Genomic DNA, 26,156 nt, shown 5'->3' with positions numbered 1-26,156 from the left:
GTCGGTACAGCTGAACCCACTCACAGCCAACCACGCACACTAGAGTGACTAATGCCATTGTAACTCTCTGGCAGCAACAGCAGGCAGTCGTGGTGAATAGAGCTGCAGCTGGGCATGCAAATTCTGCAGGAGCCGGAAATCGGGTCAAGGCTGCAGTCCCGCCAACCACTCACACACGCAGACACTTTGGCGAATTTCGCAACTACTTCCGCCCACCTAACGGCATTGATTGATTGCAAATCGATGGGCTGTGTATGTGCCAAGCATAGCCCGGACAAGCAGGTGCATGTGTGTGTGTTTGTGCGCATGCATAGCTGCAACGAGCAACAAGCCCCAAACATTTGCGTCCAACTTGGAATGGCACTGGCACTGGATGAACGATGCCTGGGTGCTCGGACATCTTAGTTCCATTTGTTTTATCAGCCTTGCTGACGCACGCGTACACTCACAGCTGCAGTGCTGCCAACTGCGGCAAAAACAGCTGCAACCACCGCCATCTCGCTGCAGGCCGACGTTTGCATTGCTTTCATCCTGAAATGAACAGCGTTGCGTAACTTCTGTGTTTGGCATTTTGCGCTATTTGTATGGCAACACCATACATGACTACATTTTGCATGAGTATGGGAGAGTGTGCCCGCTGCTGCACAGTAGCGCAGCTTGTTGTTGGTAGTGTCAGACAATAAAAAATTACCATCAGTTGCACAAGAACTTGGTTTTGATCGTTCAATTCGTATGCCATATGCTATATGCTATAGTGGTCCGATCTTAAAAATTTGTTTGGAGATTATAGCATTGTCTTAGAAAATATTTTGTGCCAAATTTCGTGAAGATACCTCGTCAAATAAAAAAAGTTTTCTATACAAGGAGTGGATTTTGATCGATCAGTTTGTATGCCAGCTATATGCTGTAGTCGTCCGATAACACCGTTACTGTCAGATGAGCAGCTTCTTGAAGAGAAAATGACGCGTACAAAATTTCAGATCGACATCTTTAAAACTATGGGACTAGTTCGCGTATATCATCATGTTGATCATTTATATCGACATACACTTTAAGGGGTATCCAACGTTTGCATCATTATATTTGAGCTGATCATACTCACGTAAAAATATTTCCATTACAAAAACCTTTCGTTAGTCTTCGCATACTCATTGTACACTGTATTTAAGTGCATATTCTCTAATTTTCCTTGTCTAAACTATACTTAGCATAGCACTAAAACACATTCAATAATAGGTAATTAAATATGCAAAAATTATGTGTAAATGCGTGACAATAAAATTTTGGCGCACAAAAACACACGCTAATGACTGACAACCTAATAGCTTGAACACAGCAGGATGCACAGGTCTGTTAAGCGCCTAAGATGCGATAGACGTTTATTTGCAAGCTCACTAGTTTTTAATATATGGCAGCAACGAGACATCATCCAAAGATGTATGCAACCAAGTGGCAGCATAGCTACTTATATGTGTGCGTATATATGTATGCCAAATATTAAATAATACCCGTTACTTAGGTATACATACGAGTACAGGCCTCACGGTTGCCGGCACTTTATTGAAAGTATACTATTTAGTAAAGCAAATGGCGTGTCATCGTCAGTCTTTGCATATGTATGCGTGTGTACGTAGGTAATTATCGTGTCCGGAAGTATGGAATGCGGAACCGGAAGAGAGTAATTGAATAATGTACTTTTAATTAGTGAAGGGCGAAGAGTTGGGACGATTATATTAATTTTAAGTTCAAACAATATCAGGATCTGATACAATCTTTAAGCTTCTGTAAGTGAGATCTCAAGAACAAGTGCTCTTTGATTAAATAAGCTTCAAATACGATTCACCATCCACACTACCCCAAAGTAATTTTGTGGTACATCTTGTATTGTTGGGCTCCAAAACCTGATTTGGTCTCTGAAAGAACTGAACTCTTCTGAATTACTGTGTACTACTTCCCCTGTGTTTGTTTGAATATTTATATCACCTGTGTAGCGGCTGTTTTTTTTTAGATGTCTGGTTTTCACAGAGACAACACTTTTATTTTCCATAGTCTGCTTGACAGTTGTTACTAGATTTATACTCAGTATGGCTTGCCATTTCATAACGAGCAGACTTATCTTGGTAATTCGCGCAACTAAAGATCGGTTTCGCACCACATTTACTCTAGTGGATCCTCAGAGACACCGTACAGTTCGCACCGAAGACGCTATTGTTGCTGTGGAGCAGAGTATCGAAAGAGACCCGAATGAGTCCATCCACCATCGCGTGCAACAATTGGATTCTATCCACTTTATGGAAGATAAGTGGAAGGATCTTGGCTTGCGGGCTTACAAAATCCAACTCGTACAAGAATTAAAGTCGAACGACCATCAAGCGCGTCACATAGTCATTGAATGGGCCCAAAACGAGATGGCCACCCGTTCAGATTTTGATAAGAAAATTTTGTTCAGCGACGAAGCTCACTTTTGTTTGAATGTAACAGTCAAAGAGAACCGCTATAGAGCCATGATTAAGGACTGGAATTTGAAAATTTTGATGTGGACGAACTTTTGTTCCACAAGACGGCGCTACAAGCCGCACTGCCAACCAAACAATCCATTTCTTGAAGGAAACTTTTGAAGGGAATTTTTGTGGTGAGCGCATTTTCTATCTACACAGATAACCCCGAGCCGATTGACGCCTTGAAAGAGAATATCTGGCGCGTTATTGCGGACATTAATTGCAGCAAAAAATATTCGGAAAGTGGGCCTCTCGGCTGGAATATATTCTGTCACGTAGCCGAAATCATTTTTAAAACATAATTGCAAACCGTTGTCTTGATAATAAAGTTAAATTCTTAGCCATAGCATTAAAATGCGTGCGTTTTATTACTTCTTGGAAAACACATTACCAAAAATAAACACCCTTTTATATACAATTCAAAATAAAATAAACAAGACAAGAATCAGTTACTCCAAAGCTATAACACCCTTTACATGTGCTTTTCTTATAGTTTAAAAGAGTATATGAAGACGTTTTGCTTGATTTTCAACTGTCAGTTTCTATAGCAGCTATATGCTATAGTAATCCGATCTGAGCAAATCATTCAAAGATTATAGCGCTGCCTTGGATAATAGTTATATAACTAAGTATCTATGTTCTTTGTATGGCTTTGTTCGTAAACACTAAACAATCTCAGCAAAGTTTTATGTGCGTTTCGACACTTTTTAATGGCCAATTTGACGCGTCGTGTGTTTTGTTCGACCTAGCGCCGTATTTATGTTATTCTAAACTGTTTAATATTGTCATTAAGTTTTATCGCTTTTCTTATGAGAACTAAATAAAAACAAACGGTGAAAAACTAATCAAGTGAAAATGATCTGTCGAATTTAAAGCGGCATTGAGTTACTTTTTACTCGCTGAAATGTGTGCGTGTGCATGTGCGGCAAGATTAATAGCTGCAGCAATTAGATCGATAATGGGGAAACTGATAAAAGCTGTAACATTGAAAATGAGATAAAAATAGTAAAATTACATGAAGCAATGCCAGGCCATGCGCTCTCATCCACTCAGCCATATGTAGGAGGCACCTACTGGGCGTTGACGCACAGCAAGTAGCGAAAAAAATGTCATTGCGCAGATAGTAGTCAGATAAGGCGACGCACTGTCAGCCAGCGAGTCGGTGCAGCGAGCAGAGCATATGTTTCTCATTGCCAAGCAATCGCGCGAACCAAACGCGTGTGCTGGTTGAGCAAGATGTGCTCCAAAGTGAACAGAAAATCAATCGCACCCATGCGTCGCGTTTCTGTTATCCTGTTGAAAAACCAGGGAAATCTATTTATTGATGTTTTCATGCCGTTGTGACGTCACGATGAAAATGCTGCAACATCGCGTATGGCATGAGATGTGCGACAACATAACATGAAAAATCAATCAAAATAGAGAAGCATGCGAAGCGGTTGAGCACTAGGCGTGGAGAAAGCACAAATGAGTATTTACAGCAAACAACGGCGAAGCGTTGAAATGATAAACTGCAATAGGGCTGCTGTTGCCACATCGACAGCTGCAACAGCTTCAAAAGTCAACTAGAGGAGCATTTACAGAGGCTCACAGCAGTTGGCAGTAAGCAGCTGGCTCGCCATTCCCTAAAGCATTCTGAGCGATGCGTTGGCCACGGCGTATGAGTCAACTGTTAACTGGCTTTGTCCCTACGAATACACTTAACTTGGTTGCTTTGTGTTTGTATGTGTGTGTGCGCACATATTTGCGCCATTCATCCCCGATTGTGGAATGCTAGCAAATAGGGGTGAAGAATTTGTAGACACCGTCAGCGCAAAGCATTTTATCGCATTCCAAGTTGGAGCAAATGGAGCGACTTTTAATACATATACTTATATGTATATTATATACCAATATGTTTACATAATGCGTACATACATATGTATGTATGTTGTTAACAAAATTCTTGTCGCATGCCATAGACTTCGCGCAGACGGCGCCATTTTTCTTCAACCACCTTTCTGCGTGTCTCTATGTCCTTTGTGGCGCCATTTGTATTGTGTTTGCTCAGACACTCACCAGTGTTGTCCTGTGTGCCAAAAGCTCTAATTTATAATAACAAATTTACAGTTACGCAATTTTTAATATTTTCTTAATTTACTCATTGTATTTGTATATCCTTTTCTAAAAATACTAATTTTTATATATTTTTTTGTTTATTTTAGAGTTTCGTTAATATTATAGAGGGCATTATAAGGTATGTAATTGCTGCTTAATTATTTATATTAGGTAGTTAAGATTCTTTATACGTTTAATTAAAACTAGCGCTTTCGATTTCGAGCCTTCAAACATTGAATTATTTTGTTAAAAAACAAATTTCGCGAAGATTATCTAATATTATATAAAAGTTGTTTATAAAAGGCATATGTAGGGAACTTTTCTATGTTGTCTAAAAAGGGAAAGAGTAGGTAAATAAGGGACTAGGCTTAGACATCCGTTGTTTTTAATACAACTCGAAGCTCCGGCTACCACCAGAGGAGATTTCCATCACCTCATATGTAGATAATTCTACAATAAGATATTGACGTCTCACCGATATTTCTTGCTTCTCTTCTGCAAGGAGCCAGACACTCTCCCCCACTAAATCCACAGCGACAATTTTTACGAATTGGATGAAGGAATACAGACTGATTCTTAATATCACAGTTGGTGAATATACCCTTGGCAACCTTTGCTCCTTCACTCGGCATACGATCGTGATTATTGCCAGAGCATATAGCAAAAACAAAATTCTCAATTCGCTTACTGACAGCACTTAGGGAAAAGACAAAGAAATGATGTTCGCAACATACAAGGCCGGCCGGTTAACAGCTATGCAGCACCGATATGGTCGCCTGGTCGATGTGTTGAACCGAAGAAGCTTCATACGCGTCATGTCTCCTGTCGAACATCTGCAGTCGAAACGGAGCCTCCTCCTAAGAGCATCAATCGGTCAACCCTTGATTACGTCGACGAAATTGAACAATACGCCGACCAAACTACGGAAGCCACTAGCTTCTGTCGCGCACTGACGACCATTAACAGTAAAGCCATTAACACCTTCACCCAGTGAATGGCTTATTTGAAGTTAAACCACCATAGCAGACGAAGAGTTCGAGTCGCCTCGAGAATCAGGAGTAATCCTTGCGCAATTTCGTTGTGAATATTGTAGCAGGTTAAACTCCTACTTATCCAGACCAATTGAGCCCGACATTCCAGATATATGTATATCCTAACCTCATATTTGCATGCCGGGGCTTGAAAACTGACAAAAAGACAATCAATAGACTTTTAGTGGCAAACTCAGTAAATATCATTTAAGCGGAGTCCCCATTAGCTGCCCAAGACAGGACCTTCAAAGGTTTTTGTGCTATGAATGTTAAAAGTACAGCTCAGATCTTGGAATGCCACTAATATATTAGGTTGTATGGATGGTGGACAGACTAAAATGCAGCTATTTTTTAGAAAAGAGGGAATTTAGTAAAAGTCATTACATATCACTTACTCATGCGTTCTAACCTTTAGAAACTCGGTTATCTCACATTGCTCTGGAGTGGAAAAATCTCATGATTTTAACCAAATTTACCGAATTGTTGAATAGAGCTTAGTTTGACACATTACTTACTTGAAAGCTAAACGTGTCTAATGATGACTAAGGCGGCCATTTGCGTTTCAGCTGTTCCTTTAAACTCCTTTAAACCAACCAACCGTTTATAATTTAACTTTTACTCTGAATTCAGATTTTGACCTTCAACAAGTTTTTTTATATGTACCCTGAAGAAAGTATCGCCACGAAACTTGTATTACGCCACAATTTTTGAGATAGCGATCTGAAATTTTGCATACGCCTTTTCTTCCAAAGAAGCTGACATAGAAACTGATCGATCAAAATTCAATACTGGTATGTCTTTTTTATTTAAGGAGATATCTTCTTCGAAATTTGTCCTGGATTATTGCGGTATAATCTCCATAGAAATTGTTCAGATCAGACTACTAGAGCATATAGTTGCCATAAAAACTAAACGACTAAGGTTCAAGTTATTGTATGGAGCTTTTTTATTTTGAGAAAGCGAAGTAACGTTTCTTCTTGTTTTTCGCCATGTAACTACTAAATTTCTTCAGTAATTTATTGATATTGGTTGTACTTGGCAACTCTTACGCCCTTTGTGACTGCTGACTAAACATGTGCCACAAAATATGCATTTCCCACAAATCATTGGCATTTCTAAATCGTTTTATGTAGACACATAACTGCTTTCTTATATACAAATATAAATTTATATATATACATATACTTTTTAATATGTATTTAGTTATACACATAATTATGTATGTACATATATGTTATTTTTGACAACATACAGTTCACATGAAATTTAGTCACTCTCACTCGGTGGTTGAAACCCCTTTCTTCAAATTTCGCTTAACTGCCATTGTTCGTGCTTATCTATAAAGTAACCACTCGGCAACTGTAGGTAATTGCTGTTACTGGCTGGCTTTCAGTGCTTGTATGTAGCTTTCCTTGTTTTTGCTTGTGATTGTTATGGGGAGCACGCGCATATCTTCCAGATAATTTTGTTCGCCTGTTATATTGAGACGAAGTATTTGAGTTAGAGTTGCTTAAGCATTGAGTTTAGGCTCCAATACACCGGATAGACCACCGCCTGTGTGGAGCGTTCGCACTCAAATTGCATCTAGTTGGGGAATCTAAAGCGATTGGAGAGGGAGCGTGTGAATATTTGTTTATAACAGTGTGTGTGTCGCATGTAAAGTAAACAGTCTAATCATATAAAAAAGAATTATGTGTATATGTGGGTGTGAGTGTTTGGAGTGTACAGGGTGCGTGAGTGCAGTTTGTATTCTCACAAAGGGAACAATGTAAACTTAAACAGGGGAAGAATTCAGAATCGTTATAGGGAGTATACTTAGATAGTGCGTGGAGTGGAATCAAACCTTGCGATTCAGAATATTTATTGTGCTGAATTTAAAAAGGGATGTTTTAGTATAGGCTTACCATAATAAAATTTAGCGATTTTTATATTCAATAATTAATTTCATTTTGATCAAGTTAAAAATTAAATTTGCAACTATTAAATTAAAAAATTATATTTGCGGTTTTAAATTTTTAATCTTAAGGGGCGAAACCAGTTTAGGAGGCCGACATTCGAGTGTTTTTTGTGATTTTATTTAACTGAGAAAGAATACTTAGAATTCGTTTAAACTTGCAGGGTAGTTTATTCCTAATTTGAACTACACTTTTAAATCTTTCGATGCCATTTTCTCCGGAAGTGGTGTAGTTAGAGGGTGGTGTCCATTGACTGTCGATATTAGAGTTGATTGCTGGCGGAACACCTGGAGGTCACAGTTTTGATCTGAAATCATTAATCTTTTTTTTTTCGTTAATAACATATTTTCTAAGAATATGAACCAAACTCTGGCCAAAGAAGTTGAAAATTTAATGTTATGGAGGTGTTTGAACAAAATGGTATGTGTTTTTATATTATATTGTGTTTCCCCTTTCCTACATAACAAAATATATTTTACTTAATAATATAACTCCACAGTGTGGTTAATATTTTTCGGACTTGAATGGAGAATAATCACACAAATTTTCGGATCGATTCGGAACTAATTGGAATTGCGTTTTGAAACTTAAGTAACATATTCTTGAATAAATGAACTAACAATTTATACAATAAAAAATTTTTTTTTTAAATTATCTAAACTGGTTTCCCTCTTTAAACATCTTGGATAAAAGTTACATTATTTCCAGCATTATAGATTATAAATTAAAATTAAAATTCGTATTTAAATAGTAAGCCGTTTCTAAATGAGAAGAACAATAAAAGCTTACGAAAAAATCAAATCAGATCCAATGCCATCCTTTTTCGTTAAAGTTTCAATTAAAATCTTCCAGCAACCTGTCTCTCACACTTTGTCTCCCCTAATTCCCATTTCCCCAGGCATGCTTCGTCTGCCTCCCAATTTGTGTATGCATTTCGCTCATCTCTCGCATTTAAGGTAGTTGTACCGCACATTTTTGTTTTTGTACTGCTCTATGCGTTGCTTTGTCAGTCGTGTGCAGCCAGCAACCTCCACTCGCCAGCTAAAGGCCTTGTGCTCACTTCCGATTTTCCATGCTAAGTTCTAATATTTTATTTTTCACATTTGTGCGGCCATTTTCCTCATGGAGCAAAATTTTCCCAGGAAAGCAGAATTGCTCCGCAGGACTTATTAATATAGATATTTTCCATTCCACACATATCACTTGAGTGTACTTCTAGTACATGGTCGTATTATCGAGACGCGTTTTGCCACAACTAAAACCAATAACAATATTATACAGCAACAAAATTAAAGTGAACAAAAACAATTATCGCAAATAATGAGGGATATATATAGGTGGCAGGCAGCAGGAGGCAGCCAATGTGTGAACTATATGAGGCGTTGTGCTACTGTTGTTATTGTGAGCCTGTTTTTGCGAAGCTTACACGAGCTTATGTAGGTCAAGGTTTTTCATTGACAATTTTGGAGGTCGCTCAGATGTTGCAACAAATGCTACACATACACACACACATGCAAATTTGCAAATGTGTTGTATAAGTATTGATATGTGGGGTCTTGTTTCGCACAGCTACTATGAATTTTCGCTTTGCGCGCTTTTTTCTGTTTGTTTATTTTGCTCTCTCTCTCTTGCGTTTACGGCGGAAAAGGCTGCGCCACTGAAAGTTTTGCTGTAACCTCAGCCTGCCTTTGATGACCATGAATAAGCTTTCAAGTTATTAAAATGACTGAAGGTAAGGAACGCTAAAACTAAAATACAAATTATGAGTGCTGGAGATGTGTGTGTACAAACAGCTTGAACCGAAGCTCGTTCCGGTGACTTATCACTAACCCTTGCAGGTTCATGTAAAATTAATTTTTTATTTTATTTTTTATTTATTTCATCTGGTACATGTCTATAGAGATGTTTAACATCTGTGCATAGATTATACAAATACAATATATTTAACAGCTTATTTCCTAATATTATAAATATTCTAGCATAGATAATAGTATAGTACACGTAATATTTCGTAACAAAATTATACATATAAATTATAAATTATACCAAGTAAGAGCAAAAATGAAACACTTAATAGATAGCTACAATTTACTTGATCAAGGGATTTTTTTGTTTATTATAAATTAAAATAATTTCAGAAAATCAAAAACTTTTTTGTGTTATTTTTTTATAAAAAATCGAAATTATTTCAAAAAAACTATCCTTCTATCAGGTACTAGTTTTTCCTGTTTTCAAAAAGCTGAATAAACTTCATTGAAATTTGCCAAATTTCCAACTACCACCGACTGCTTACAGCTGCTGCTAGCTACCTGCTCCGGAGAGCCCGAGAACTCTTTGCTAATTATCGAATAACTTGACAAGTATTTGGATATACTTAAAATTTTCAGAGAATAGTTCTTAGATATTACACTTATAGAAAAATTTTGAAAATTCTCCTAACCCTTTAAAGGCCTGATGCGGTAGCCATTATTTCTCTCTCTCAAACAAACTCATCCGAAAAATTAATGATGAATATATGCGATTTTGGAGAACTTTCTTGCATATAAGTCACAAGCCCTTCTTCAATGTAGCTAGCAATTGAGATGAGCCAGAAGCGCAATAACAAGGTGCCATGATCTTAAGAAATATGAGCAACCCTGATTCGCCGAGGTTTTATGATCTTGGAAGCAATCTGATTCTGTATGTACAATATATATATTATAAACATGTAATATTTATATAGAACTAAAGATTATAATAATGTCTTCCTAAAATTTCCCTAAATACCTTTAATAATAATCTTCAAGAGTACTGATGATTCTGAAACAATGCAAATATTAGGTGCGCGATTAAGTTCCCGCTGTTTGTTAATAGATGGCTCCATCAGTTAGTGGTGATCGATTCTGATATATCCAAAACATGATAAATTTAACCCAGACATTTTAAAAAGAAACTGCGTTTCTACATTAGTGACGTTTTCTATGTCATATACTTTTGGTTGTGCGAATAGGTCCGATTTTTTCTATCAGTCAAAGAAATCGGCAGCTGAAGCACATTGCGAGCATCGGCTTTACGGAGGTGCTGCTCCAAGTGATACAACGAGCAGTGTTTGGTTTCGTCGCTTCAAAGACGGTGATTTCAATATTAACGTCTGTCAGCGTGCAGAAGGGCCAAATATTTTCGAAGACGGTGACTTGGAGACATTGCGCGAGGAGGATCCGTGTCAAATGCAAGAAGAGATTGCTTCTGCAGTGAGAGTCACCCGCCAAGCCATTTAAAAGCGACTGCATGCGCTGTAAAAAAAAACAATGTGATTCTCCTGCATGACAACGCTCGTCCTCACGTTGCCAAATCCACTGAAACCTACCTGGAAACACCTAAATGGGAAGTCCTACCTACCCGCAATATTCTTCAGATATTGCACCGTCCGATTTTTATTTGTTCCATTCGATGTCACACGATCTGAATTAGAAGCAGTTCCACTCACAAGACGATACCGAAAAATGGCTTGATTCTTGGAAAGCATCACAAGATAAACAGTTTTACCTTAATGATATTCGAACTTTATAATAATATAACAAACAAAAATGTCTTTCTAGAAACATATAGAAATATACCTGTATTATTGAATACTCCACCGGAAATTGTCTTAAAGATGTTTAAAACATAGAAAAATATACAGTTTGGCTGAGTTTATTTGCGTGGCATTGTGAAGGTTTGCTATAGCAGAGCAGATTACGCCACTCAAAGTCAAAATATTTCTTATGCCCCAGTAACGAGTTTCGAACAGAGTTCTCATTGATTGCTTCGGTAGTAAAAAAGTAAAGTTCTAGCAATATAAATTTATTATTTTTATTTTTCTGCCTTATTATAGCTTCGGTGCAACCGAAGTTAACGTTTTTTACATCTCTTAATTTTAACAAAAAGCCGTATTTATTCAAACTTTTAGGGCAAATTCGTATAAATGGAGAATATTTGCCTTCATTAGTAGTTCAAGCAGACAATTCGTGTGTACTATTTACATGTGCGCACTTGTAGCAGATTTCAGCGTGCAACCTATTTATATTGTATACGAATTATGCCTGCTGAGTAAGTAAAATGTATTTATAAACACTACAGCAGTTATTGACATGAATATTCCGAAAATACTCGTGCCACACTCAAATTACCAGCTGCTGCACCACTCTCCAAACGAGCACCTAGCAGATTGCACCGCCTTTGCCAACTCGCCCGGCTTTAAATGCACCATTACACTCTCACTTTTAATACCTTGGCAGGATTAACCGATTATGTGTAAGCCTGAAAATGACTCCGAGCACTCGTGTACGGTGTTGTTGCATTTCGAAAATGCCGTGCCTAAAACTAGGCCAAACAATTCAAAGCATAGTTCCGATACACACACAGGCAAACGTACCGACGTGTGTGTGTGTGTGTGTCGGTGCATTTTCCGCCCCAGTGCTGCACAACTGTTGCTAAATATAGTGCAAATTTATTATCAGTAACTGCACAGTGGGTTGAGCATGTGCGTGTCTCGTTAAACTTAAAAATATGTATCGATTCTCGAAAATTCAAAGCGGCAACTCTCTTCGCGAAAAAATCGCACGGAAAAAGGAGTTAGAGTCCTGGTAAAGGATCTAACTTTCAGATTTTATACTAGGCGTAAAGAAAAATAAATCGAATTTCGCTTTTCCAAGCTTTATAAAATATGCGTGTATACAATTTTTGATGTACTGAAATTTTATTACAAAATGGCGGCTACAGTACCAATCTTTGGAATCATCTTCTTCAAACGACCCATCGATAGATGACGATGTTTCTTGAAACTCGTGCTATCTTATGTTTAAGGTGCGCCAAGAAGCGACATCCGCAGGGAACATGTTTTCACTATTATTGTTTAATAATAGAAGTATAGATAGAAGTGTAAATAATATAATAATAGAATGCTTTGAATATCAGATTACGCCATGCAGCGATCTCGTAATTTAACAGTTATTTCGAAAGGCATAATTCCATTTATTTAAATAGATATCAATAAAAGTATTTTTGATTATTCTTGACTTTAAAGGTACTCGATGAAGTGGGGAAGGGTTAAGGTTATCCCACAGCGGCTTTTGGAGTTTCAAAATCTTATAAAGGGTGCTTTTTCTAGAAAATTAGTATTCAAGAAGAAATGAATCGCATATAATTTAATGTTCGGGCCAAAACTTAACTTTATTATAAAAATAAGGGTTTGCCATTACCGAGGAGAGACAACATTTTTGACCACGTTTTTGCAACACTTGGGACCGTGTGTCTGCAATTACGGGCCAACTATTCTCTTTCCCTTTGCATCACAGCATCTATGACGATTATCCACTAAGAGCGGTAATTTGATCACCATTTACGCCCATACGAAACACTGCTCGCCGATGCGCAGTTTGCTTGCTTGGAATTGAAATAGCAAGGCATGAGGCTATCGTCATTTAAGTATTGATTTTTGCGCCCACCTTGACGATAATACGCCGCAGCGCTGCTCCACACGACTCGCAACAATTGCTGCAACTGCTTGCGGCACGGTGCATTCGGGGAGTATTCGTGCGCCTCGACTTGGCTTACGACTAGTTACGGCAACATGTGGCGCCTCTCGGCCGTGTTTAAGTGTGACTTTGGCGTGCTCGATGTCAGACGGACTGCTGCGAGCGGACGGACACAGCAGCGTGTGGAAAGTGAAAACAACGGAAAGGCTTTGCAACACAAAGCAGCAAATGAATGCAACTAAATAGAAGCGTATGTGTGAGGTTTAAATAGAATAGAATAAAATAGAATAAAATGGAATAAATGTTAAGTGTAAGGCAGATAGTAAACAATTAGAACAACAAAGTGTCAGTCGTCAGTCAGCTTGTGACAATGACAAGTGGGGGCAACGACGCTGCTCACATAACAAAGCAGCGCTACACAGCTAAAAGGAAGCTTGCTTGCTGCTGCTGCGGTGGCCGGATTGTGTTGTATCTGTCGGGGAATCAGCGCAGAAGCGCCGAGAATGGCGATTGCAGTGGCAAAGTTGCAGGCAAAGCTGCGGCAGTGGGCAACAAAATAGGCAATCGAATTGATTAATCGCACACGCCGACAGTATTTAAATATTTAACTAGTGTTTTGCGCGCGGCAACAACTTCATTAAAGGAAATAAAAAATAAAATAAAAACATTTCAATAAAAAAGTGCGAAAAACAAAAAAAAATTGCATTGTCACAGTCATTCAAATTCAATTAAACCCGTTGTTTAATTCAGTTAGCAAAATCGATTGGCAACGGCAGCACAACGGCATTCAATGAGCCGGCAGACCAGCACGCGGCGCGACCAGTCAGACAACGACATTTTGCGTGGCAAAAGCATAAACGGACAACGCATTAGTTGTTATTAGTGTTATTGAACGTGTTAATCACATTTTTGTGGATCTGAAATTGAAATGTAACATTAAATGAAACCACTGTGATTTTATAACAGCTGCCACGACACGCTTAAACAACTTGCCGTTTTGCATTGCAACCAACAGTGGCAGCGTTTCCACGGCGCATAAACTATAACTACAGACGTTAAAAATAATAAAAAAATATTCAAAAGTAAACACTAAAACCGAAAGTAATTTGAAAAAAAAATAAACAAAATAATAATAAATCAGCCAGACTTATTAAAATGAGTCGCACGCACATCTCGTCCGGCATAATGAGCCGCATGCGAGTTTTCGAAAGTGAGTGCAACCGATTTGCGTGCTTTTCGTAACAACTGTTGTTGCTGTTGTCATTTAGTTGCGCTTGACATGTATTTGGCTACATTTTTGCTTATCATTGTTTTATTGGTTACAAAACGAATTTCACTTGTTGTTTTTGTATTTCACTAATTTGGTAACTCAATCAACGCCTCCGGCTTTAAAGCCACTGAAATAGCCAAAAAGTGTTTCGACACAGGCGCACGGTCACAGCAAAATGAGCAAACTTTTAAAATAGCTTTTGAATTTTGTCCAAAAACTGCTAATTATTTAAAAGCCAAGCGATTTTACAGCGTCACTTAATTAAATCGATTTGCTATAAGCAAAAAGAAAAATGCATAAAAAACAACGGTACTTATTTCATAACACAGTGGTATTGTTAGTGAGTGAGTGTGTTTGTGTGCATCGAGATGTGAGGTTAAACCGTTTGCAACTAATAGCAAGTGGCAACTTTGAGTACAATCTTCTCCTCGAAGCTTCTTGCGATGACCATTACAAATTCTTGGAGATTCGAAGTTTCATCTAAACTCAATCGGACAAAATTTGTTTTATTAACGTTAATGAATAATATACTGTCTTGCTGAAGTGGTGCCATCAGTAATTTTTTTCCAGATTTTCGGAAAAAAATCAACAGTTAAATGTTTATAAAAAATCGAAATTCAAACAGAAAACAAATCCTTTAATCAGGCACTAATTGTTCATGTTTTCAGAAAGCTGTATAAATTTTATTGAAATCTAACGAGCGGGCTTAGTGCTACAGTGGTCACCAATTCAAAAAACGTTGTTTTGAGAAAAACTTATTTAAAGTTTGACACTTTATTTACGGTCCGCTTGCAGCTGCTGCTAGCTATCTGCTGTCGAACGTTCCAGAGCGCCCGGCAACCTTTTGCTAATTGTGGAATAACTCAAAAAGTATTTGTCGGATATACTTGAAAATTTCAGAAGAATAAAATATGTATAAAGGGTTTACCAACAAGAACGACGTACTATTGCAATGAAATAAAACACTTAAATTTCCTCAAAATAGGTCTGTTTTTTTTTTTGGTTTGGCAGATAATTTCACGCCATTTATAATTTGAATAAAATGTCTGCCAATGGCCCATCACGGCTTCATTTGCATATCTCCACCTGTTTACGCCAATTTTCGATGACCCGGTGCCACATTTCGACCAAAATTTCAGCAATAGTGCGCTGAATGTTGTCATCATTTCGAAAGAAGTAAGGCCCGATGATGCCGCCATACCATAATCCACACCAAACGGTCAATTTTTGGGGATGCAATTGCGTTTCCTGAAGTTAAACCAAAGTTAAAGATGAATTGGCAAACCTTACAGAACACACTGACAAAAGCCGCAAGCTGTCAAAATCACGTTTTCCCTATTGGTAGACACTGTATCTTAAGAAAATGCAAAATAAATAAATTTTTGTTATCATTAAAATGTTAAAAAATGTGTGATAAAAAATTAAAATTTTATATTTTAATACCGCTGTTGGGATTAACAATTAGATTTTAATTTTTTAATCCCAGATGTTTGGGATTAAAATTGAAAATTGATATTACTTTTTGATTTGAATGATCTGAAAAAAATGTTAATTCTAAAGCAAATTAAAATATATTATTAAGATCGAATTTTAATACTCTCGCAACTTGTTGCTACAGAGTATAATAGTTTTGTTCAGCTAACGGTTGTTTGTATCACCTAAAACTAATCGAGTTAGATATAGGGTTATGTATATATAAATGATCGGGATGAAGAGACGAGTTGAAATCCGGCTGACTGTCTGTCCGTCCGTCCGTGCAAACTGTAACTTAAGTAAAAATTGAGATATCTTCACGAAACTTGGTACACATGTTTCTTGGAACCGTAAGACGGTTGGTAGTGAAGATGGGCGTAATCGGACCACTACCACGCCCACAAAACGCCATTAATCAAAAACAAATAAATTCTCATAACTAAGCGCCGCAATAAGATACAAGACTGTTATTTGGTACAAAGGATCACATTAGGGAGGGGCATCTGTAGTTAAAATTTTTTTTAAAAAGTGGGCGTGGTCCCGCGCGACAAACCACGCACTAAACACGCCAGAGACATTAAATTTTATCTCTGGGATTGTATGAGATGACTTTATAGGAACCGCGTTCAATATTAGTCAGTGGGTGTGGCACCGCCCACTTTTAGGTGAAAACCCATATCTTGGGATCCACTTAACCAAATTCGGTGCATAACGTTCTCTCCATATTTCTATGTTATAGTGCGAAAATGGGCGAAATTGGACTACAACCACGCCTATTTCCCATATAACACCATTTTCAATTCCATCTGATTCTTTCACTTTCCACTATGCATATCAAGAAACAATGATTATATCGGGGTAAAACTTTGCATGAATAATACGTTTAAAGTATGCCACCTTGTGACCAAAAATTGTGTAAATCGAACCAAAACTAAACTTAGGCCCTAAGTACTAAATATGTGGACCCCAGTGCCTATAGTTGACCTTCTATCGAAAATATCAGTCAATCCACAAAGAAATCTCGAACGAGTATACCATTTGACTTTGCGAGAGTATAAAATGTTCGGTTACATCCGAACTAAGCCCTTCCTTACTTGTTTCTTTTCAATCCGGAAGTTTATTTTAATTTTTAATCCCGTATTTTAGATTACAAAATAAAAAAAAGTCAATTATTTGGCAATGCATTATTTGCACCCATGCTCCTAACCCCTTATGACTTTGTTGTGAAATATTAAAGTATAGTGATACATTCTAAAACAAACAAATCGATAGGTATATGGTACATTATATATTTTCAGTAAAAATCACCAAAAGATACCACTTGAAATGAGAAGAAAATGGTTATGATATTGTATTATATATGTTTTCAAATAGAGAAAGGTTCAAGAATTAAAAAAGCAAAATTGGGGAAACGTCGCATAGCTCGAGTAGAGTTGTAGATTGGTTTACTAATTTCGAATCAGAGTCAATTGTACACGAATGAATAGATTGAAGAATGATAAGAAGAAGCGTCGACAAATAGGGTGTTCGATTTGAAAGGGCCAACCAAACAACTTTTGACAGTTTGAATTCGTTGAATAACAGAGATTTTCTTCGTTGTCTTGTTGTTATAAATTTAGTGGTTATAGAAACATTTCTATAAAGAGAAAATCACTTTTACCTTGAGCAACTAAAACAGACTTTCAATTACTAAATAAATAAACTAAGTTATATCAAGTTTCATGATCAACTTTTCGCTTCAGAAAATTTAAAGTACACCATAACCTGGTGTATCACCGGAGGGCAATTAACCCCTTTTTAGGTGCCAAACAAGCCGTGTCGTTGTAGAATTATCAAACGTGAAATCAACTGTTCGACATAACTAAATGGATATACCATTACATACATATGAGTATATGGTACATACTCGTATGAGTAGGTTTTTATGTAGCATAAGTGGTTATCAGTGAACTCGCAAGTCATTTATAAATCTTCTTTGGCGCTGTTTATTATTACTATAAGCATTCCAGGCTGCTGATTGCTCAATAGGTCAAAGCGATGAATGAGTACGAACACTGAATACACATGTATGTATGTTCAATTCTTCACAGCCTTTGTGTAAAAGTTTAAAATGGAACTCCAAAAACTGGTTGCAGAAAAACGTCCATTAAGCGCGTAAACATTGGAAACGCTAAGCTTTTTGTTTGCGAAATTTCTCCAAAAATGAAAATAAAACAAGAAAAAACGTTAAATTCGGCTGCACCGAAGCTATAATGCCCTTCACAGGACCATTTTTGAAAGCATAAAAGGGTATTAAACGATTTTTATTCAGATTTTGATCGGCCAGTTTGTATGGCAGCTGTAAGCTATAGTGGTCCGATCTGAACAATTTCTTTGGAAACTGTAGCGCTGCCTTTGATAGTATTCTGTTCTGTGAAGATAACTGGTCAAATAAAAAAGTTTTCCATACAGCGACCTTAGTTTGATCGATCATTTTTTATGGCAGTTATATCCTACAGTGGTATAGGCGCTTCCAACAAATGAGCAGCTACTTGGAGAAAAAAGGACATGTGCAAAATTTCAGATCGATATCTCGAATTTACTCGCATATACAGACAGACAGAAGGACAGACAGGCGAATCGACTCATCTCGTCACGCTAATCATTTTTATATATATTTATAGTGTCTTCGACGTTTCCTTCTAAAAGTTAGCAACTTCGTGACAAACTTAATTTACACTGTTTAGGGCATAAAAATTAAAAAAATGGGGAAAAACAAACTCATAAAGCCCAAAAGCTAAGAACAGCCAGCGATTTTGTAAACAAGCTGCAAGAGCTGTTAATATGCTCACCCGTATACGACCACGGGCGCTGAACTTTATTGCACACACATTTCGAGCTAGTTAACATTTCAGCCAGTGACGACGTGTAGCTCGTTAACCCGAACATTTCAGTGTCAGTTGGCGCGACGTTTTTATAGTAGTAAAAGAAGCAGAGCAATAAGAAATGAACAATAGAACATGTCTCTAATGCGAGAAGGGCTTTTGCGAATGTGAAATTCCAACTAAATTATTAAACTTTAGACGCCTTTGTGTTGTCTGTGGGCCACATCACTATTCTAAGCTCTAAGAGCTCTACAGCGGTTCTTTTTGTGCCGCATTAATTTGATGCGTGAAAATATGGGTTAATATGATGACTGATAGCTGTAATATGTATGGCAATAGAATAGCGGTAACAATTGTTTAAGGTTGATGCGTTGAATTGGCTGCTGTTGTCTCTTTTGTAGTGTCTTCCGCTGCCGTCAGGTGGCACATGGCGGCACAGTGTGATGATACTGAAAAAGAGAGTACTTACGTACTTATCGATGTATGTATGTATATTGTTGCGGTTGGGAGTTTGGCTGAGAAGCATGTCATCTTATAGGTGCCTATTGCCGTTTGCTGCATTCTAATAGTGGCGCGGCAATTATGGACACCGCCAGCATGCGACAAAAAAATTCACGCCACATTGTCGCGCGGTGAGCATCTGCAAAACTATTAAGTTATTTTCCTAAGTACTCACCCAGCCACAAATTGGTGGCCCAGTGTTCTTCGTTCGTACTTTCTTTGGACTCGTCGCTGCATTTGTGTTCTATTACAATTGTCTCTGCCTTGTCTACTATTAACCTTAATCTATCTGAGACACGCTCGTAAGAATATTTGACTTTTGTGTTGTTTGTGACAAATGTGGCAAGGTATTTGTTGCACTATGGCATGCGGTATGCTGGCACAAGTACCTTAGTGCTCCGGTAGTCTACTTTTTGTTTCAATTATGTTTTAACGCTGGTTTGTTTTTCTTTTTTCTTCGATAGAGCGCAGGTTATAATTTGCGGTTAGCTTTTTTGTTCCCTTTTAAGCTTTCTTTCTTACTCATCATTGGTTCTTGTTATTTAAGCTTATAGGAAGGTATGTCGGGAACGAAATGTGGAAATAATATGCATAAAGAAGAATTTGCTTGAAACTGCAAAATGCAAAATGGAAAATTGAAATTTGATAAAGGTTTCGTAATTCTCTACTGATTGAACTCTTCTGCAGTTATTCAAGAGAATTTTGCTTATTAATTCTTTGCCCCAGACATTAATAAAATTATAAATTAACTTATTTGAGTTACAATTAAGACCCTTTTCTCTGCTCAAAATATAAGATAACCATATGAGATACTTATATATATTCTCAAGAACTTTGATAGTATAAAAGTATATTTGGCCTTGCTCTTCTGAACATTTTTAGGTACACACATTATTCCAGGTTCACTGCACCAATAAATCATTTTATTTTATACATTTTTTGTTTGCCAGTAAATTACTTTATTTTTCAAAAGCAAAAACTTAGCTTCATCAAAGTTGAGACCTTCTTGGCAGAGATTAAAAAAAAAATTAGTAATTTTAAAAGTAAAGGCTGTTTATTGATCCAGTTCCAACCGAGCGGTAACCATTTCGAAGATAGATGATGGAAGCTTTTTTTAAATTAACAAAACGGCGGCCTCAGATTTTCGGGAAAAAACAATAGTTAAATGTTTATAAAGTAATCGAAATTAAAACAGAAAACAAATCGTTCGTTCAGGTACTAGGTTTTCATGTTTTAAAATGTTTCATGTTTGAATTTCATTGAAACCGACCAAGCGGTTTTCGAGATAAAGTGGCCAGCTGTTCAAAAAAAAAAGTTTTACATGAATATTCCAGAGCGCCTAAGAATCCTTTAAAGAACTTGTTAATTGAATAATTTGTAAACCACTTGTTTATTAATGATTTCAAAGAAAGCTAGGAACTAAAGAGATGATGAGACTGTATCGATAGATGCTCTACTTGTTACAGTATTTTTTACATGACTCATTCTCATTACTACATTTTACATTACAGCTTACTAAATATTTGGCCTAAAAGTTTTCCGAATCACTGAAGAATGGTTACAGTGCTTCTTTGAGTTTAGTTTTTGCAGTTGATGTCAGATGAAGACAGTAATTCACGAGTTCAACATGAGCTCTTCTGAATTCGTTTGTTTTGACAGTTGCTGTATGATAGCATATCCAAATATACGATGTTAATGAGATCTCCCTCTTATTAGCTTATATTTCTTTCATAAGTTCTATACACTGAGTTTGCTAACTTTCAGATGTGTATGCTGCCTCTTTAGCTGGATATGTCTGCGGCATTCAATGTGTTCGGACTAAGTGCTATTAATAAAAGTATTTGTATTTTGTGTTCTACTGTCAAAATCCATTATGTACATATATACTTCACCATAATCTCTACAAGACTACTGCCACTTTGCAATCAGTGAACAATTGGATGATGGCAGTTTGAACAATTGTCTATTGTTGGCGGCGATTATGCGGGAAGTGCGGCCAATTGGTATTTCAAAGCGTTCCACCAAGTTCCATGGTGTCGAAAGCACAGGGTAAATACAATATGAAAATATAAAGAAGTACAGAAATGTTGAAGAAATGTAAAAACTAAAATCAAAATAAATAAAAGAAGAGAAGTAAATTACTTTTGTTACATTTCGCTCGCTCGTTTCGCTTTTGTCATAAATCATTCACTTCAGTATTGTTTAGCGCTGTTACTTCTGATCTTTCTCGACGGTCGCTGCTACTATTGTAGGCATTTTAGCTCAGTAATATACTCACTTGTTTGGCAAAAAGTGGCCGCGGCGATCAGTTTTTCTTGCTTTTGTCCTATTTTACTGACCACTACGCATTCCAGAGCGTCTGCAAAATTGTACGAAGCTGTAAATAAAGACCGCTTTGTGTCGCGCTTTCAGTATAAAAAATTTCAAGAAAAGTTCTTACTTAACTTGAGCACTTAATATTTAACCATTTTCTTGCCTTTTCTGTTCTTTCTTGCAGGCACAGATTCTTCAGCTTCCATTACCGACAGTCCGACGAAACGCTCAACAACAGCAACATCTGTGGCAACGTCTTCACAACACTCACCAATAATATTGAAAGCGCCGTTGTCATCGTCAACGTCGTCGACCTCGGAGAAGATTGTGCTACGTGAACCTGAATCCATACCGACCACTGGGCCAGAGTGGTTTGAACATAAACGACAAGCAATTAGCAGTGCACTTGCAGCGAACGAACGCACTACAACAACAATAACAATGATGATGTCGTCGCCACCGCCGGGAGTACAAAAAGATGCGGACGGACTCATACTGCCCAGAAAATTAATAAATCCCTGTTTGGAATCGAATGAACGGCAGCAGCTACATCGAGAGTTAAAATTTAACACTAAAATGTGAGTCTAAATTACATAACTTAAATTTTGTAATATTAATTTAATGTTTATTATAATTTAAACTAATTAAAGCCGATATTGAAATATAAATGATTTCTTTGAGTATATGATATTTTTACCCTGACCTGTCATATTAAGTTTGCAATGAAGTTTCTAAGGCGCACAAGCAAACTTTGGAGACCCTGTAAAATACATATCTAAATGATCAGCCTGACGAGCTTAGTTCACTAAGTCATGTCCGTCTATCGGTATGTACGCGAACTTGTCCCTCAGTTTTTGAAATATCGATCTGAAATTCTAAACTCTACCTAAGAAACTGCTCTTTTGTCGGAACCGCCAACATTTCACCACTATAGCGCCTACATAGCTGCCATAGAAACTGGACGATCAAAATCCAGTAGAAAATATAAAAATTTTCATTACAAGAACTGAATTTTGATCGATCAGTTTGTATTGCAGCTATATGCTATAGTGATCCAATCACAAAAATTTCTTCGGAGACCGTTGGCTTAGGCAATATTTTATTCCAAGTTTCGTGAAGATATCTCGTCAAATAAACAAATTTTCCACGCAAGCACTTTACCCCGATCGTTCAGTTGATATGGCAGCTATATGCTATAGTTATCCGATATATATGCCAAGTTTCGTGAAGATACCTCGTCAAATGAAAGAGTTTTCGAGACAAACACTGGATTCCGATTGTTTAGTTTGTATGGAAGCTATATGCTATAGTGGTCCGATATAGGTCGTTCCGACAAATGAGCAGTTTCTAAGTGAAGAAAGGAAAGGTTTAGAATTTCAGATCGATAGCTTAAAAACTGAGGGACTAGTTTGTATATATACAGACAGACGGACAGACAGACGGGCATGGCTAAATCAACACAGCTCATCATGCTGATCATTTATGTATACATTTTATAGGGTCTCCGACGTTTCCTTCTGGGTGTTACAAACTTCCTGGCAAACTTAATATACCCTGTTCAGGGTATAAAAGCATTCAAACTCATCGATCAAAACACAGTCCCTGTAACGAAAACTTTTGTATTTGACGAGATATCGTCCCGAAATATGGCATGGCCTATTGTCCAAATATCTCCAAAGAAATTAGGTGGATCCAAAAAATCTAGCAAAATATAGATAAACTTAATATTTTCTTGTTGTTCTTTTTCGAACACAGTACAGAGTCATGAAAGAATTGGGAAGAAAAATAAGTGACCGCGATCTTTACAAAATTGGTTTTTTTACAGATGGTTATATAACAGTTTCGTATGATACGGATGTCTTAAGGTTGTGAGAAATACATTGCAGCTCGTATCAGTTATAGAATCTTGATTGTCTTTTGTAAATTTCGTTTTTTATTATATCACTTTAGAAACTTAAGATTATTCCAATTTTCTTAATCGATATTTATTGAGCATACCGTATTAAGGGCAAGTCGATTATAGTGATTACCCAATATACAAAATAATACTTTCTTCTGACTCTAATAAAACTTTTGTTCTACTCTCTCTCTATTCCAAATAGGGGTAAAAGTGTGCTAAATCAGAAATCCGAGCTGCAGCGTGCCTACGAGAAGCAACGCGAACGGCAACAACGCCAACAGCAACAGGAGGATCTCTCACCCACCGCCGGCCTTAAAGCTGAATTGAATCGTGTGATAATGGAGCGTGCGCAAAAGCATGAACGTCAGGAGGGCGACGAGGATGAAGAGGACAAGCAATATGTGAATCCGGAATATTTGAATGCGCGAGCGAAACTGCGTCAGCAACGGGCGAGCGAGCTAAAATAGATGGGGGTGATGGGAGGGAGAGAGTGGAAACCAAAAAGAATACGAACAACAATACAGCACCCGCGCATTCAACAACAACAAGAAAAAATAAGAGAAACGAAATTTCAACGCCCTTTTATTGCATAACCTAATAAGTTTGATTGCTTTACAAATAAGTTTTTCCACTTTATGTTTATTGAAGTCTACTTTTTGGCGTGCAAAGTGATGTAGTATTTGTGTCGTAGTTTGATTTTAGTCGAGACGTTGGGGGCAACTTTTGTTATTTTGCGTACAGTTTGAGTTATCGCACATCACTTTTTGAAACAACACTTTTTAGCGTAAAATATTCGTTAATTCGCTTTAATAGAATCTTTAGAGGTATTTGTTCGATATGACCGACCTACATTAATACACATGCATATTTATGTATGAATGTATGTGTGTGTCTCATATCAATATTTGTAAATTAGCATAATTTTGTTTTTAGTCTTGTCGAGCTTAAATGTACATTGTATTCGAAATTCCACATTTCTGCTCCATAAATTTCACCGATCACCAAAAAAAATAGTTTTTTTGGGTTTCTGTTTTCGTGCGCAAATTCTGATTCTAGACATTAAAAACCACTATAACTTTTATTTTTTACTCTTACAGATTGGTATTATTGTCTGATACGAATGAAAAGAAATACGAAAAAAATTTCTACAAAAGCAAACTTTAATCAATAAAAAATTTTTTCTTCAATTTTGCAGTAGTCAGACTCAAAAATCGTTTCGAACGATGTTTTAATTGTCAAAATGATTGGATATCGGACCCTCAAGAATTATTTTTATACCTAAAATACTTTTCTTTTCGTCACGCTAATCCCGTGAATAACGGTTTCACTTTGTTTTTTTTTTACTATTGACGCTTAATTATAGCTAATTTGCCTATGTATGTGTATGCTTATTCGAATCCCTTTCCAACCGCTTACGTTTCAACCTCACAAACCCTCAAAATGTGCTATCAATCATCAATGTATCTAATAAAATGACGAATGGTGAAATTCAAATGAAGAAATGATATTATTTTTATACATGAAAACCCATTTAACATAACTGTATTTGTAATATTAATTAATAATATATAATTGTACTGTATTATATTGTATTTGTAGTGGAACTCTAACGTAAAAATCCTTTAACAAAAGTCACTCTGTAAGAAACAACAAAACTCATGACCCTGTGTTAAACCTTTAACTAAATATTAAAAAAATACATAAAAGAAAAATTAAATAAGTTAAATACCGAGAAACTGTTAAAAGAGACTACCTTAACGATTATAATAATTACTCATAATGACTTAAGTTACGAGTGTATAAAGCAACAAGTGAAATTATAACGGAGTAAATAGATAAAAATAACTTTGTAAATGTTAAATGCAATGGAAAGGTCTGACAAGCGAAACAGGGAGGTAAAATATACTAAATAAATACATTAAAAAAAAATTAAAAAATCACATTTAAAATAAAGTGTTAAGCGAAATATAAAATCGTTAGCAGTTCTTTAAAAACAAATAAAATCAATAATTATATGAAAACGTAGATAATACTTATAAAAATAGTTTTAAATAAATTCTATTGTAGTAAAAAGTTAAAATGCTATTTTCTCAAATTTCTAAAAGAAAGAAGGGGAGAGGTGAGTTATCAATTATCGGTTACATATGTATTACATTACAATTTTTTTTTGTGCTTTACCTGAGGGAAAAGGGTAGGTTATTAAAAAAGAAAATTTCGAGTTAAAATTTTTTTTGGTTTAAACTCTTTACATTTATATAAAAAATACCGAATTGGAGTGTTTTTGACTCAAAATTTATTATAACGCTTGAGGAAAGCAAGTTGTCGTTTAAGACATTTTTTAAAACTCCAATAAATCCCACACAAAATTTGTTTAAGTTGATCATTTTTAATTGGCCAGAAAGAGGTCTCTAAACAGCTTCTAGAACACTTATAAAACATATTTTAGGAAATAAAAACTTTAACTCGAAACTTTACTTTAAAAGTGAGTGGGCATCTCTAGATGTTAAAAAAAAATTTGTTTCCAAAAAAAATTTTTTTTTTCGCTTCACCCTAATGTACATATATATTATATGTATATACGGGGACTTAGTTTCGATTTCTCAGATTTTCGGTATTAAACTATAGTACTTATATCCAGTTTTATAATTTCACTTAATTTGCCTAATCTGTCTTACATATGGACCGATATATACGGTTAATATATGTACATATATATATATATTATATTGACCCTATTTTATCCGCGCAAAGATAAACTA

At 36.5% G+C, this 26,156-nt stretch overlaps 1 protein-coding gene and 1 long non-coding RNA gene across 2 annotated transcripts; one reads left to right on the top strand and one right to left on the bottom strand.

Moving 5' to 3' along the window:
- Positions 1-13,466: 13,466 nt before the first annotated feature.
- LOC106620983 (uncharacterized) lies at positions 13,467-25,477 on the top strand. The gene is made up of 3 exons (XM_014239659.3): positions 13,467-14,286; positions 21,682-22,075; positions 23,600-25,477. The coding sequence occupies exons 1-3, from the start codon at positions 14,232-14,234 to the stop codon at positions 23,862-23,864; spliced, it is 714 nt and encodes a 237-aa protein (XP_014095134.3). The 5' UTR covers positions 13,467-14,231; the 3' UTR covers positions 23,865-25,477.
- Positions 20,556-21,711, bottom strand: LOC106620993 (uncharacterized). Its single transcript, XR_001330877.3, has 4 exons — positions 21,625-21,711; positions 21,463-21,561; positions 21,064-21,147; positions 20,556-21,009 (listed from the first exon to the last, which is right to left on the bottom strand). It is a non-coding gene; the product is annotated as an uncharacterized lncRNA (long non-coding RNA).
- Positions 25,478-26,156: the final 679 nt, after the last annotated feature.

The sequence above is a fragment of the Bactrocera oleae genome, chromosome 3 (genome assembly GCF_042242935.1).
Source record: "Bactrocera oleae isolate idBacOlea1 chromosome 3, idBacOlea1, whole genome shotgun sequence".
Lineage (NCBI taxonomy): Eukaryota > Metazoa > Arthropoda > Insecta > Diptera > Tephritidae > Bactrocera > Bactrocera oleae.
This window is presented reverse-complemented; position numbering and strand designations above follow the sequence as displayed.

Coding starts and splice junctions, on each gene's coding strand:
- LOC106620983 (XM_014239659.3), top strand. CDS start 14,232: ATGAGTCGCACGCACATCTCGTCCGGCATAATGAGCCGCATGCGAGTT. Junction 14,287..21,681: donor CCGCATGCGAGTTTTCGAAA/GTGAGTGCAACC, acceptor TCTTTCTTGCAG/GCACAGATTCTTCAGCTTCC. Junction 22,076..23,599: donor TTAAAATTTAACACTAAAAT/GTGAGTCTAAAT, acceptor TATTCCAAATAG/GGGTAAAAGTGTGCTAAATC.